General features: G+C 65.9%; 1 protein-coding gene across 2 annotated transcripts in view; it reads right to left on the bottom strand.

Annotated features, from left to right (window-relative positions):
- Positions 1–11,087, bottom strand: part of AHDC1 (AT-hook DNA binding motif containing 1) — a 50,524-nt gene extending 39,437 nt beyond the window's left edge. The window contains exon 1 of one of the 2 annotated variants that reach the window (XM_037381496.1): positions 10,597–11,087. In XM_037381496.1, coding sequence (XP_037237393.1) covers positions 10,597–10,732 — 136 coding nt within the window. In that variant the 5' untranslated portion in view covers positions 10,733–11,087. Of the gene's footprint in view, positions 1–5,348; positions 5,558–10,596 lie in introns of those variants that run through there. The other variant, XM_037381495.1, reaches the window with a different exon arrangement.
- Positions 11,088–12,190: the final 1,103 nt, after the last annotated feature.

Raw genomic sequence — 12,190 nt, 5'->3', positions numbered from 1 at the left:
TAATGAGCTGCAGCACCGTTAAACGCTGGAGGGGACCTTGGGCGCGGTGGAGCTGCTGGTGGGGAGGGTTGACCCCCACCCTGACCCCCACCCAGATCACGGTGTGGGTCCCCGTGGTGTGGCTGGGGGAAAGGGAGGGACGCGGGGAGTTGAGTCATGGTGACAACTGCAGGCAGTGGCGGTGGCAGGGCTGCGCAGCAGCTGCTGCCAGGAACACCCCAAGCTCCCAGCCAGCCCCGGGGGGCACCCAGCCGCGGCTGCATCCCCCCACCCCTGACACCTGCACCCATGGGTGCTGCAGGGAGAGGGGGATGGTGGCCAGGGCTGGACAGCAGTGCCATGCACTGCACCGGTGCCTGTGCAGAGGCAGGACAGGACCCCGGGTCCTCAGGGTGGGGCCCTTCCCACCGTGGGTGCCCCCGAGCTGGGAAGGGGACACGGATGGTTGTCCCCAAGGACCTTGCCCAGCATCCAGAGCTCCCAGTCTGGCCATTAAAGCACAGCCTCAAGCAGCGCCTAGAGGGGTCCCAGGCAGGTGGGGCGATGCTCCTGCGTGCGCCCTATCACACATGGACGTTCCTATGAACCCACAGCCCAGCACCCAGCCCGGCAGGACGCCTGGGTCCCCAGGCCCAAGCGCCGCAGCCCCCCACCCTCCCACCCACCCCGCGTGGGGCTCTCCCTCGTTAATGTTTACTCGGGTTCGTTAGCGCCGGCGCATCGCCATGGCAACCATGCAAGCTGCGCGCCGCCATCGGCGCCACCACCACGAGGCGGGGACATCCCCGCGCGTGGGGTCACCACGGCCACCCGCCACCGCCACCACCCACCCTGGGCGCGTGGGGCTGGGGGACAGCATGGGGAGCAAAGGGGTGCGGGGGTACCGGGGTTCGCCTCCTCCCCACTGGGATGGCACGGCTTGGTGTCACCCTGATGGGGTGACAGCACCCGCCGCTCGCCCCCGAAGCACCCGCCGCCAAGCCGGGGTTGCAGGCGTGTGCGTGGCGCTGCCAACACGCCTCGGTGCTGCATTATTTATAAACCGGAGGAGCAGAGGGCTGGGCAGCAGCTGCAGAGCCCTTGCGGGCCACCCTGCCTGGTGTCACGCAGCCACCGAGCCCGCTGGCATGGTGGCACCGCAGCCCCAGCAGCCAGGAGGGACAATGGGGACGAGGCTGCCCGTGGGGCTGGCAGAGCCACAGGGTGCCCAGATGCCACCCTGGCGTCCCCTTGGACGTGGCACGCGGCGGGTGCAGCACGCAGGGATGTCTGGTGCGTCCCCGTGTCCCCCACACCAGCGCGGCACCCTGAGCTGCCTCCTGCCACCACACGAGCCCATTGCAGATGGGTTTGGGGGATGGCACCAAAGGGGTGCCCCCACCCAAGACCCAGCCAGCCTACCCCCGCGGCACACAGCAAAGTCGCAGCTGTACCACAGCACCGTTCACCAAGAGCAGGATGCGGCCCCGGTGTTTTCTCACACCGCCGGGCTCCGTTTGCTACAGCAAACAGGTTTTCCTTAAGCTTTGCAGAATCCTCCTGCCTCCTCCCTCCCTACGAGTCCCACCTCCGGGCTGGGGAAGGGGCGCGGGGGGGGGGGGGAAGGCTGAGATGGGGCTTTTAATTTTTCATTATTAATTTCCCATCGACGCTGAGAGGCACCGGGGCTCGCTCAGCCGCCCCCAGCATCGCCCCCCGCGCTCCCGCGCGCTCTCCTGGAGCTCTGCACCGGCTGAAGCCGAGCCAGGCTGCCGATAGGATTAATTCTGCATGACTGCCCATCTCCGCGGGGGGATCTAAGACCCTCAGGCCTGCAGCAATCTTTAAAATTCCTCCAGCCCAACTTAATTCCCTCTTCCTGCAGAGCTGGCGCATCTGCTGCAGTCAGGCACAGAGAGAGAGGGAGACGGAGCGAGAGGGGGGGACGCCGGCACCCAGGACCACCACCAGCTCTGGCGCCAGGCGTTGGCTCTGCGATGGTGGTCGCGGTACTGCATTGTCACCATGGGGTCACCCAAAGCCACGCTGGTCACCCATCCTGGCCCCGCGGGTGCTGGCACAAGGAGAGGGTTTGCACTGGGGATGGGGGAAACTGAGTCACGCTGGGGAGGGTGGCCAGATGCAGCCCCCTGCGCCGCAGCCCCGGCACGGTGTCACTGCCCCCCGCCCCCGGCTGGGACTCCCCAGACCAGGAGGCTGACTTAAAACCAGGCTTTTTCAAACACCTACGGGCTCTGCCTCTCCGAGGGGGGCTTGTTGAGCCCCTCCAGCCCCCGGCCCTCCGCAGCCTGAGTGGACAGACCCCCACATTCAACATTGTCCAAGGGCACTCAGGGTCTGGCATCCCTGGATTTTGGGATGGCTCATGGAAATGCAGCAGCTGCTTGGGAAACAGCCCCGCACCCCCTCGCACAGCCTGGGGGCAGAGCCCCCCCCAGCCCTTCTCCCAGAGAACAAGGACCCCAGCGTCACCCTGTGGGCTGCGCACACCCAGAGCCGGCACTGTGGGACCCCCTGCCCACATGAGCCGCCACCAACCAGCCGCAGGTCGAGGAGGCCGGCCAAGCCGGGGGTGCTCCCCCCCCCCAAACCCCCACCATGCACCGCGGCAGCCTGGGGACAGTGGCATGTCCCACGCTTTGAAGGCTCAGCCACCACCACGCCGAGGCTGGCAGCCGGCAGGCAGAGCTAACCTTCAGGGGGGCGGTGGGGAGAGGCAGCGGGGGGGACAGATGCAGCCACCATCGTCCAAGCAACCCCTGCCTGCACCCACCGGCCGGCAGCACGGCCACCCACCCGAGGTGTCAGCAGCAGCCGGATCCAGGAGAGCCATCCCTCGTCCTTCTTGCCTGCAACTTGCCCGGCTCGCCAGGCAGCTGGGAGGAAGGCGAGGAGTGCAGCCCAGCCCAGCTGCTGGCGGAGCTGCGGATACATGCATTTAAATCACTTATATCTTTACTTTCTCCTGCGCTGGCTGTGAGATGGGCTTTTTTTGCATGCGTAATTAGGGGGTGGAACAGATGGCGGAGGGTTCGTTTAAAGTAATGCATCCATTAAAATAACCTTCGCTGTCGGGGACTGCGCTCCGACAGGGGCCTGTTTCACCGGGGGCGGGGGGGGGGGGGGCTTTGTTCTGCAAGGAGGGGGGTGTTGGACTTTGAGAAGGCGGCCGGGGGCCGGAGCGCATACTCCCTCTGGGATGCATCATCCTGGATGGCAGGACGAAGGGGTGAAGCTGGTCCCGATACACTGACCTGTATTGCTCCAGATGGATTGGGCATGTGAGCTAGGGCCAAACTGGGACCAAACTGGGGTTGAACCGGTCCTCTCCCGGGCTCAGTTTCCATAGCAATAGGATGGCAGCGAGATGGCAGGGACGCAAAGCTCAGGCTGGGGAGGATGCCACGGGGCGGGCATGGTCCCCGCGATCCCTGCGAGGGGCAGCTCCAGCTGGGGGTACCCACGGCTGGAGCTGCCCCTTGCAGGGACCGCGGGGACCGTGCCTGCCTCTGTCCCCCACCCACCCTAGAAACCCAAAATAGGCTGGAGGAGGACATTTCGTCTTGCCACGCAGCACCAGCCGCCTCTCCTGTTTCAAACCCTGGGTTCCCGGGAGAGGCAGGAGGGCTTTGTTCAGGCACCGGAGGAGTGGAGGCCAGAGAAAGCAGGAGTGCCCTGCCAGCTCTTGTGTTTCACTCCCAAGGAATGCCGGGGAGGGGAGGGGAACACTGTTTCCCCCCCCTCCCTGCCCCAACAGGCGCCCGGCCTGGCTGCAGGGTGCTGAGGCAAAGAGGATGAGGAGGGGAGTATGCAGGGATGAAGGATGGGGAGGCGGGCATCGCGCGGATGCCGTGGTACCACCACGTGCGGCCGGGGCTGGCGGCGGGTGGGCTGGGGGACACACACACACACATATGATGACACACACCCGGGGTGGCACAGCAATGCTGAGCACGGCACTGGCTCGGTCGGAGCAAAGCAAATAATCCAGAGCAAGAGCTGCTGAGCAAATATTACACCCCTGGCTTGGAGGAGACGAGGAGCCTCCAGGGTACCCTCTAAATTTGGGGGCTCCAGAGAGGCAGCTGCTGGGGAAGGGGCTGGAAAGGGCGAGGGCAGCAGTGAAGCCAAAGCCACCCATGCGTGTTCAAACATTTAGTGTGCACTTGCTAAGGTGCTTCTGCTGCCTTCAGGGCATCCCTGCGTTTGAAGCACCAGAGAGGTGGGAACGGGGGGGGGGGGGGGGGGGGATGGGGAACAAATGCCAGGGCTGCACTGGAGGCAGGGGGTGTCTCTCTTTTCCAGCTGGGCGGGGGGGGGGGGCAAGGCTGGCTCCCAGCTACAGCACAGGGAGCCCAGGGAGGGGTGGGACAAGCTCAGCTTCGCCCCAAGTCGTGCAGAGGCCCCTGCCTCACCACCCCCTCCCCAGCCACAGCCCCGAGACCCCACAGGGCTGTGTGTCTCTCCCTCCTCCTCCTGTTCCTCCTGTTCCTCCAGCCCCTACGTGCCTCGCTGCTCCCCTGCACTCCAGCTCGTCGGCACCCTGGGGTGTCCCCAAGCTCCAGCATGGCCCAGGGGACAGCTGGTGGCTGCGGCAACGCAGCGGCTGATGCCAACAGCGGGATGGGGCCACGGCTCTTGCCAACGCCTCCGTGCCCGACGCTGGGGGCAGAAAGCGAGATGCTGACAGCAGCGGCGGTGCCAAGGGTGGCGATGGCAGGCGCTGGGGGTGAGGGACCAAGGGGACATGCGGGAATAGCGGCGGTGCGCTGGGGGCTGCCAGAGAGAAGCCAACAACCAAGAGAGGAACACAGCAGGACCCGGATTGCGGGGTGATAGGGGTCCTTGGGCCAGCAAGGGGAGAAGCCCCTTCATTTCGCCCTCCCCAGCCCCGTGCACGCGTCGAGGAGGAGCCCCTACGCCTGCCAGCCGAGGGACACCGGGCTTTGCCCTGCCACCACTCACACAGCCCCTTCCCCACGCCATCCTCTGGCCACTGAGCCCCCGCTCTGCCGCCCCCACCCTCCCACCCTCCCGCTCGCTGATCCCCAACTCCCCCGGCTCACCTGCCATCACCCCCCACCCGCCCCTTCGTCTCCCCCGGCGTTTTGGCCTGTCCCTTTGGCGCACCCCAACACCACCAGCTCTTCCCACTCCCCAACCAGCAATCTGCTGGGAAAACCGGTCCCAAAAACCCTTCCCCGCATCCGCGCCAGCTCTGCAGGTCTGGGGGGGCCGCGGGCTGGCCCCCCGCTCGCCAAGAACAATAGCGCCTTGTTCCAGCCCAGCTCGGTCCTCTCCTGCCGGGCTGCAAACACCTCCCTGGGCAATGCGCTGGCCACTCTCACCTCTACGTCTCTCTCGCTGTTTCCCAGTTCCCTCCTGACAAATCCCCGTTCCCGATCGCTTCTCCTCCCCGCGGGTCCATATTAAGCTACATTCTCCTTTCAGCTGGGTGGAAAACAGCAGTAATAACCATGTGGAGAGAGCCGTGCCCCCCACCTCCACTTCCCTCCCACTTTGGGGTTCAAATTTCATTTCAGCAAAAAAGCTTCCCCCGCCTCCAATTTCTTCCCCCAAACCGAGTCGCTGTCGTCTCGTCTGATCTCGGCAGGGGCCGTATGGATGCTCAGCTCCTCCTGGTTCAGGATCTGCTGCCAATCTGGACCTCGCAAACTGGTTCTCACACAGCTCCCGCCTAGCACCTCCCTCTCGGCATTTATTGTCCCTCCTCAGCCACCCAGCCCCAGCTTGCTCCCCTGCCACCCTGCTCCCCTGTCACCCTGCTGCCCTGTCACCCTGCCGCCCTGCTCCCCGGTCACCCTGCTCCCTACCACCCGGCTGCCCTATCACTCTGCTCCCTGCCACCCTGTTTCCCCATCACCCTGCTCCCCTGCCACCCTGCTCCCCATACCACCCATCCAGCGATGCACGAGGTGCCGCGCTCCCCTCCTGCCCCTGCTTCGGCTCAGGCGCACCCATCCCAAACCGAGCCACTGAGTTCACCAGGAAAAATTCATTCCCAGCAAATTCCCAGGGGACCCGCAGCCGGCGGGGAGCAGAGCAGCCCTGTTGCCTCCAGCTGAGCAGCCTCCCTCTTTCCCGCAGCTGAAGAGCTCATCTCCCTCGCCCAAGGCGCTCCGTCCTCCTCCAGATATTTTAGGCCCAGGTTTTGCGAGGAATGTACAGGCGCCGAGCCCAAGCCGATGCGCTGAAGTCAGCAGGAGGCAAAGAGTGTGCGTGGGGCTCGGGGCCCCGGGGGCGGCAGCAGTGGCGGCACAGGGATGGGATGGGATGGGATGGGATGGGATGGGATGGGATGGGATGGGATGGGATGGGATGGGATGGGATGGGATGGGATGGGATGCTGCTCCCTCCGCCTGGAGCTCGTTTAGCGGCGGGAAGGGCAGAGGTTGGAGCTGGCGGATGCCAGAACTGCTTTGCTCTCCCTCTGAGAGGATCAATAGCACATTTCGCCGCTCCCCTGTCTCCCCGCATCACGCCAGGCCAGGCTGCATCAGTGCTCACCCGCCTGCACGCCTGCGCGGGGTGGGCTTTGGCATGGGGAGGGGGGTCCCTGCCACTGTTTGTCCCCGTTCCCATCACCGAGAAGGGGAAGGAGGTGTTTTCACCACGGTGGCGTGTCCCCTGCCAGCACCTGCCCAGACCCACCTTCACCCCCCGGCTCTGCACGCCAGCGCCATCCATCCCTGCGCACCAACCTCTGCTGCACACGTGCCGACACCTCCCGCTAACACCCCCTCCCGCTTGTCCGCACCCTGCTGACCCCCTGCACCCCCGGCCACCGCAGCACCCCCTGCACCGTGGCAGCTCATCACACCTCCCAGCCCAGCTCAGCATCCCCGGGGGGGCTTTGCCCTGCCGCAGAGGGAGTCCCTGGCGTGGCGGCGCGCACCCGCCCTTGTCACGGCCCCGCTGGCATGCAGGCATCCTACATGCTCCAACAGGTGAGCCCCCGGGGCAGCGTTCCTGCCTGGGCTGGGAACTGTCCCCACCGGGCAGCCAGTTTGCAGGCATGTTCCTTCCCAGCACGTCCCTCCCTTCTTCCCCTTCGTATCCAGCCTCCCTCGGCCGGCAAAAGGGGGGAGCCGACAGATTTTAATGAGCTCCCCGGAGGCATCGTTCTGCACCCCCCTCCCTTCCCGCCTCTTCCCGCGCCCAGGAACCGATGCTCTGAAACACAACCCTCGGTGGCAAGCCTGGAAAAAAACCACAGGGCACATTTCTCCCCCCCCCCCCCTCCCTCCTTTCCCTCCTCGCCTCCCCCAGCTTTTTGCTCTCCTGCCGATGCCAAAGACCCAGCCGGGCTCTTGTGCTTTCACTCGCAGCTGCAGCTGCCGATTTTCGCTGTAAGCCCTTGTGCCTAGAAGGCCCAGAGCGAGGGATTCTGGGACGCGGTGATTGAAGACAGCACCAGCGCGGAGACCATTGCTCAGACTTTCCCTGTCTGTCGCCCCAACACTCAACCCACAGAGAGGGAGGGGAAAAAAAAAAAAAAAAAAGGAAAGAAAGGGGAAAAAAAAAAAAGATGGAGAGAAGAAAAAATAAAAACGGACTGGCGCTCGCCCCTTCCCACCCACGCAGAGCGGCACGCTGCACTGTGCTGCCACAGAGCACCCCAGCCTTCACCTGGGTCAGCCAGCCCACAGGGCCAGGGTGAGCTCCCCAGCACCGCGACACCCCCCTGAGCTCCTGGTTGCTTTGCTTTGCCACGTCAAATCCCACTGGGCACGCGCTGGATCCCTCGTACCCTGCAGCCCACCAGACATCACCTTAAAAACTCATGGCGGGCACCGTAGCAGCACCCCATTTGTGTCCCCTCTCTGTTATTTCAAAAGGAAAATAATAACGCAGCTTTTGAGCCACCGTTTGCAGCACGGAATAAATACTGGGGCGCGGGTGTGAGGGGAGGCGACGCCACGCACGATGCCGGGTCCTCACGCAAAGCTGAAATGCTCACCCGTGGCCGTGGGACCACCAGGACGCAGCCCGGAGCCAACCAAACACCCTGGGCACATGTCATCACGTCCCCTCCACATGCAAAAGCCCCCGAGGGAGGGGGTCCCCAGCACCCTGGGTGTCCAGGCATGGCGAGGGAAGGTCTCACAGTACCAAATACTTGCCCTCCAGCACACACACTGGGCCAAGCATCGCTCAGTGTGTGCCCTGAGGCAGAGCAGGAGCAACTCCAGCCCGGACAGATGGACGGACACACAGTGAGGAGTGGGGGAACCAGGCTGCGAACCCGCAGAGCCCCGTGCTGGGGAGAAGAGGGGGCCTGGCGAGCATCCCCTGGCCAGCTGAGCCCTCGCGCCCCAAGAACCGCCCCCGGCATTGCCAGCTCCCTGAGGACCACAGCCAGCCCGCGCGGCACACCCCAGCCCTGAAGTTTGGCGGGCGGTGGGGCTGGGGAGGGGATGGTGGAGGGGGGGGACAGGGACATCTGCGACGCATTCAGGGGCCATCCCGCATCCGGGCAGCCCGGCCACAGCCCAGCATCCAGCCAGCCGGCCCCGGGGGGGAGCCCTGCCCTATGGCCAGGCAAAAATCCCCCCCCAGTCTCTCCTGCTCCCCCCACCACGCTCCCGTTAACGAGCCCGGAAGAAGGAAACAGCCCTCCCCACCACTGCCCTGTTTACCAAGAGCTGGTTCCAAGCACTCGGGAGAATAGCAGGAGCATTTCAAGGCCCTGTTTCCACTCGGCTGACACACACTATTTATAGAAGCCCACAATTCTCCCAGAGCTTTCCTCGGGATCTCAGCAGAAATAGCCTGCCCCAGGTCTCTGCTGCCTCCTCTAAGGAGGCCAGGGCAGCGCTGGCCCCCCCAGGCTTCCCGTAACCTTCCACGGGTTTCCATCGCTTCTCCTCTACCGGCCGCCCCATTCCCGCCGTGTCCTTGGCTACCCCATCCCCATCCCGGTGCCAACCCCTCGCCTCTCCCCCCGCCACCAAAACCCCGGCCACCTCCACCTCCTGCCCGCTCGTGTCCCGGCGGGCGCACAGTGGCTCTGGCTGGCGGCGGCTGCTGCACACCGGACGGCGGAGGGAGGGAACCGCACTGTGGTTGATGGGGTGCAGAGGGGTGCGGGGGGGGGGGGGGAAGGCCAGCAGCTGGGCGAAAGCCACCTCCTGCCTGACTGCATCGGAGCGCGGCAGAGCCCCGAGGGACTCGCACCGGGGATGGAGTTGGCCTATTCAGGTTACAGAGACATGGCAGAGCGGAATTTGGCGCCATGCCATCCCTTCTCCAGCCCACCCCCCCACCCCGCCCCCCCTCGCTCTCCTCTTCCCCCCCTCCCACCACCACCACCACCCTCCCCTGCAAATTCCTCAGCCCAGCAGGAGCAGCCAGTGTAAGGGGACACCTGGGGGGGCGAGGAAAGGGCGAGGGGGGGGGGAGGCCTGGGGGGGCCCCCAATATGGACCACGCGCCCCCAGCGCCCGACAGCGCCTGGGTCAAAAGCGAGCGGGCAGGATCCGTGCCTGTCGCCCTGGGGGTTCGCTTCTGCTCTCTGTCACGCCAGGATAAATCTGGAGCGACTCCACCGTGGCACACAATGAGCTCAGCCCGCGGCTTTTGGGGGCTCTTCTGGCAGCCACGGGCCGAGGGGCTGGACACACGAGGCCACCTGGTCGCAGCTGGGGCCATGTCCCCCTGCCAGCACATAAACAAGTGGGGGGACCCAGGTGTCTCCACCTGCCCTGGCCTTGGGGACACCAAACACATCCCCAGGGTGGGGAGAGGGTCTGGCGTTAGCGTGACCCCCATGGGGTGATGGCACCCCCTGCCAAAGCCACTGCTCCCCTGGGGTCCCCATTGCTGTGCAAGCACCGAGGGGCCGCGCCAGATCGCGGAGCGGGGGGGGGGGGGGGGGGGGATTTAAATCAGCTGATCGATAAAAACAAATCAGAGGGGGGATGACAGGCACCGAAGTGACAACCGCTCACCGAGCCCCGCACCGCGGACCACACAACTTCGCCGGCGGGATTGGGGTGAGCCCCCCACCTCACCCCACGCACCACCACCGACCCCCGCCCCGGGGCAGCCCCCCCGCGGGCCCGCCCGCCGCTCCAGGGGGCCGGGCTGCCAGGGAAAGGGGTTGGGATGCTGTGCCCCGGGGGGCCCCCCCCGTCCCCCGGGAAGCCCGGCTAACCCCAAACGTCGGTGAGACGCGCGGCTCCGGCGGCGGCCTGCCTTCTAGCGGAGAGAGCCCGCTCTGACAGCTGTCACTCAGCGCTCGCAGCCGGGGGGGGGGGGGCAGGCGGGGGGCGGGGGGGGCGGCCAGGGGGAGGCGGCCGAACTCGTGGAGATCGCAGCACCCCCCCAGTCGGGGGCTCGACCCGGCCCCCCCCCCCCCCGCCCGCCCCTCCCCGCCCCAAGTGCCATTAAACTCCTGCAATTTGGCACCAACTCGCCGCGCAACTTCAGCGGAGGGGACGGCGGGGGACACGCCACCGCCTCCCCCCCCTTCCGCTCTGCCCGAAGGGGGTGTCCCGTGTGTCCTCCCCCCCCAAAACCTTTCCCCTCCCGCCTCCCAGCCCCACACAAAGGCGGGGGGTCCCCGGTACTCACCCGCCGGCTGCTGCGCTCCGAGCCCCTCGGAGCCCGCCCGCTTGGGGAGGCTCCTGCCGTCCGGCGGGGCTGCCTCCTGACCGGCCGCGGGGGTCCCGGAGCCCTCGGCACCGCTCGCCACCTTCAACGAGAGCATTTCCAGCGCCTCCTGCTCACATTCTCCCCAGGCAACTCCGCTCCTGCCAGCCCGCCCCCTCCTCCGTCCCCTGCCTGCTCTTTCCTCTCCGCTTTCCTCCTTCCCTCTCCCCCACCTCCACCCCTCTATTTTATTTTTTTCCGGGCTTTTCTCTCCCCGCTACCGCTTCGCTTTTTTTTTTTTTTTCCTCCTTTTTTCTCCTCTTTTTTGCCCCCCCCCTTCGCCTCTCACACACACAAAAGGCAGCGGAGCGGGAGGCGGAGGGGAACCGACCTCCCCTCTGCGCCTCCGCCGCTCGCCGCCTGCGGAAAGCAAAGAAAGACACAGCGCAGCAGAGCCCTGGCTTGCCGCTGCCTCCCCCCTTCCTCCTCCTCCTCCTCCTCCTCCTCCTCCCTCCTCCTCCTCCTCCTCCTCCTCCTCCTCCACCTCCTCCCTCGCTCTTGCCTTCTGCCGCTCCCGGCTTTGTGGGGGCTGGGATAAGAGGGGGGGAGCGGAGCCGGCGGCGAGGCGCGCCCTGCCCCTCTCTCCTCTCCGTGCGCGGCGGGGACCGCGGCTCCGCTTCGCTCCGCTGTCAGCGGCACGGCCAGCATCCGGCACCCCGGGGAGCCGTGCAGCACCGCCGGGGCATGCCGGGCCTTGTAGTCCTTCCTTTCCCCCCCCCCCTTTTTTTCCCTCCTTCCTTTCCTTCTCCCCCCCCCCCCTCCGCCCCTCTTTCTCCTCCCCGTCGCTGCGAAGCGCGCAGGGAGGGGCGCAAACGGGCGCGCCTCCGTTGCGCGCTGCTTGGGGAGGGGGATACTTATGGGGGGGCACCCCGGCGGGTGGGGGGACAAACCACGGTGGTTTGCCCCCCCCCCCACCCCCGGGATGCCCGCCCCCCCCCCCCCCCCCCGAGGTCCCAGTGGGATGCGCGGGGCATTGCTGCCCTCTCCCGGGTTGCACCCGCACTGCGCACCCCCCTCCCTGAGGATGCAGGCTTGAGGGGGACACACGCACAGCCCCTGCGGCCCCCTGCCACAATCTGGGGTGCGCACCTGAACATCATCACCCTCTCCAGCTCAGCACCCCTGCGCCCTCACGCACCCCTAAGGAGCGCCCCCCCCCCCATGTCCCCCCCCCTTTTTTTTCCCCCTCCACTTTTTTTTTTTTAAGCAAAAAAACCTGGAGACCTGGAAACTTCCTCGCTGTTTGATATCATCCTACTCCTCCACTTTCTTGGGGGTACAGCACTGCATCCCCTCTCGGCCAGGTCCCAAAGGGGATGCCAGGAGGGCAGGTGGTGACCAAGGCCCCTTGGGACAGTGGTGGCAGAGCAGGGAGAAGCCCCCCAGCCCCCTGAGCACCCCGTGACCTTCCTCCACGGAGCATCCCCCTAGCACCTTCCCTCCAAGTCTCCGCCGATGTTAATGTTCCCAGAGCTGGGTAGATACAATATAATTAAAGTAGATAATACTACTGATG

Source organism: Falco rusticolus, chromosome 3, assembly GCF_015220075.1.
Source record: "Falco rusticolus isolate bFalRus1 chromosome 3, bFalRus1.pri, whole genome shotgun sequence".
NCBI classification, from domain to species: domain Eukaryota; kingdom Metazoa; phylum Chordata; class Aves; order Falconiformes; family Falconidae; genus Falco; species Falco rusticolus.
This window is presented reverse-complemented; position numbering and strand designations above follow the sequence as displayed.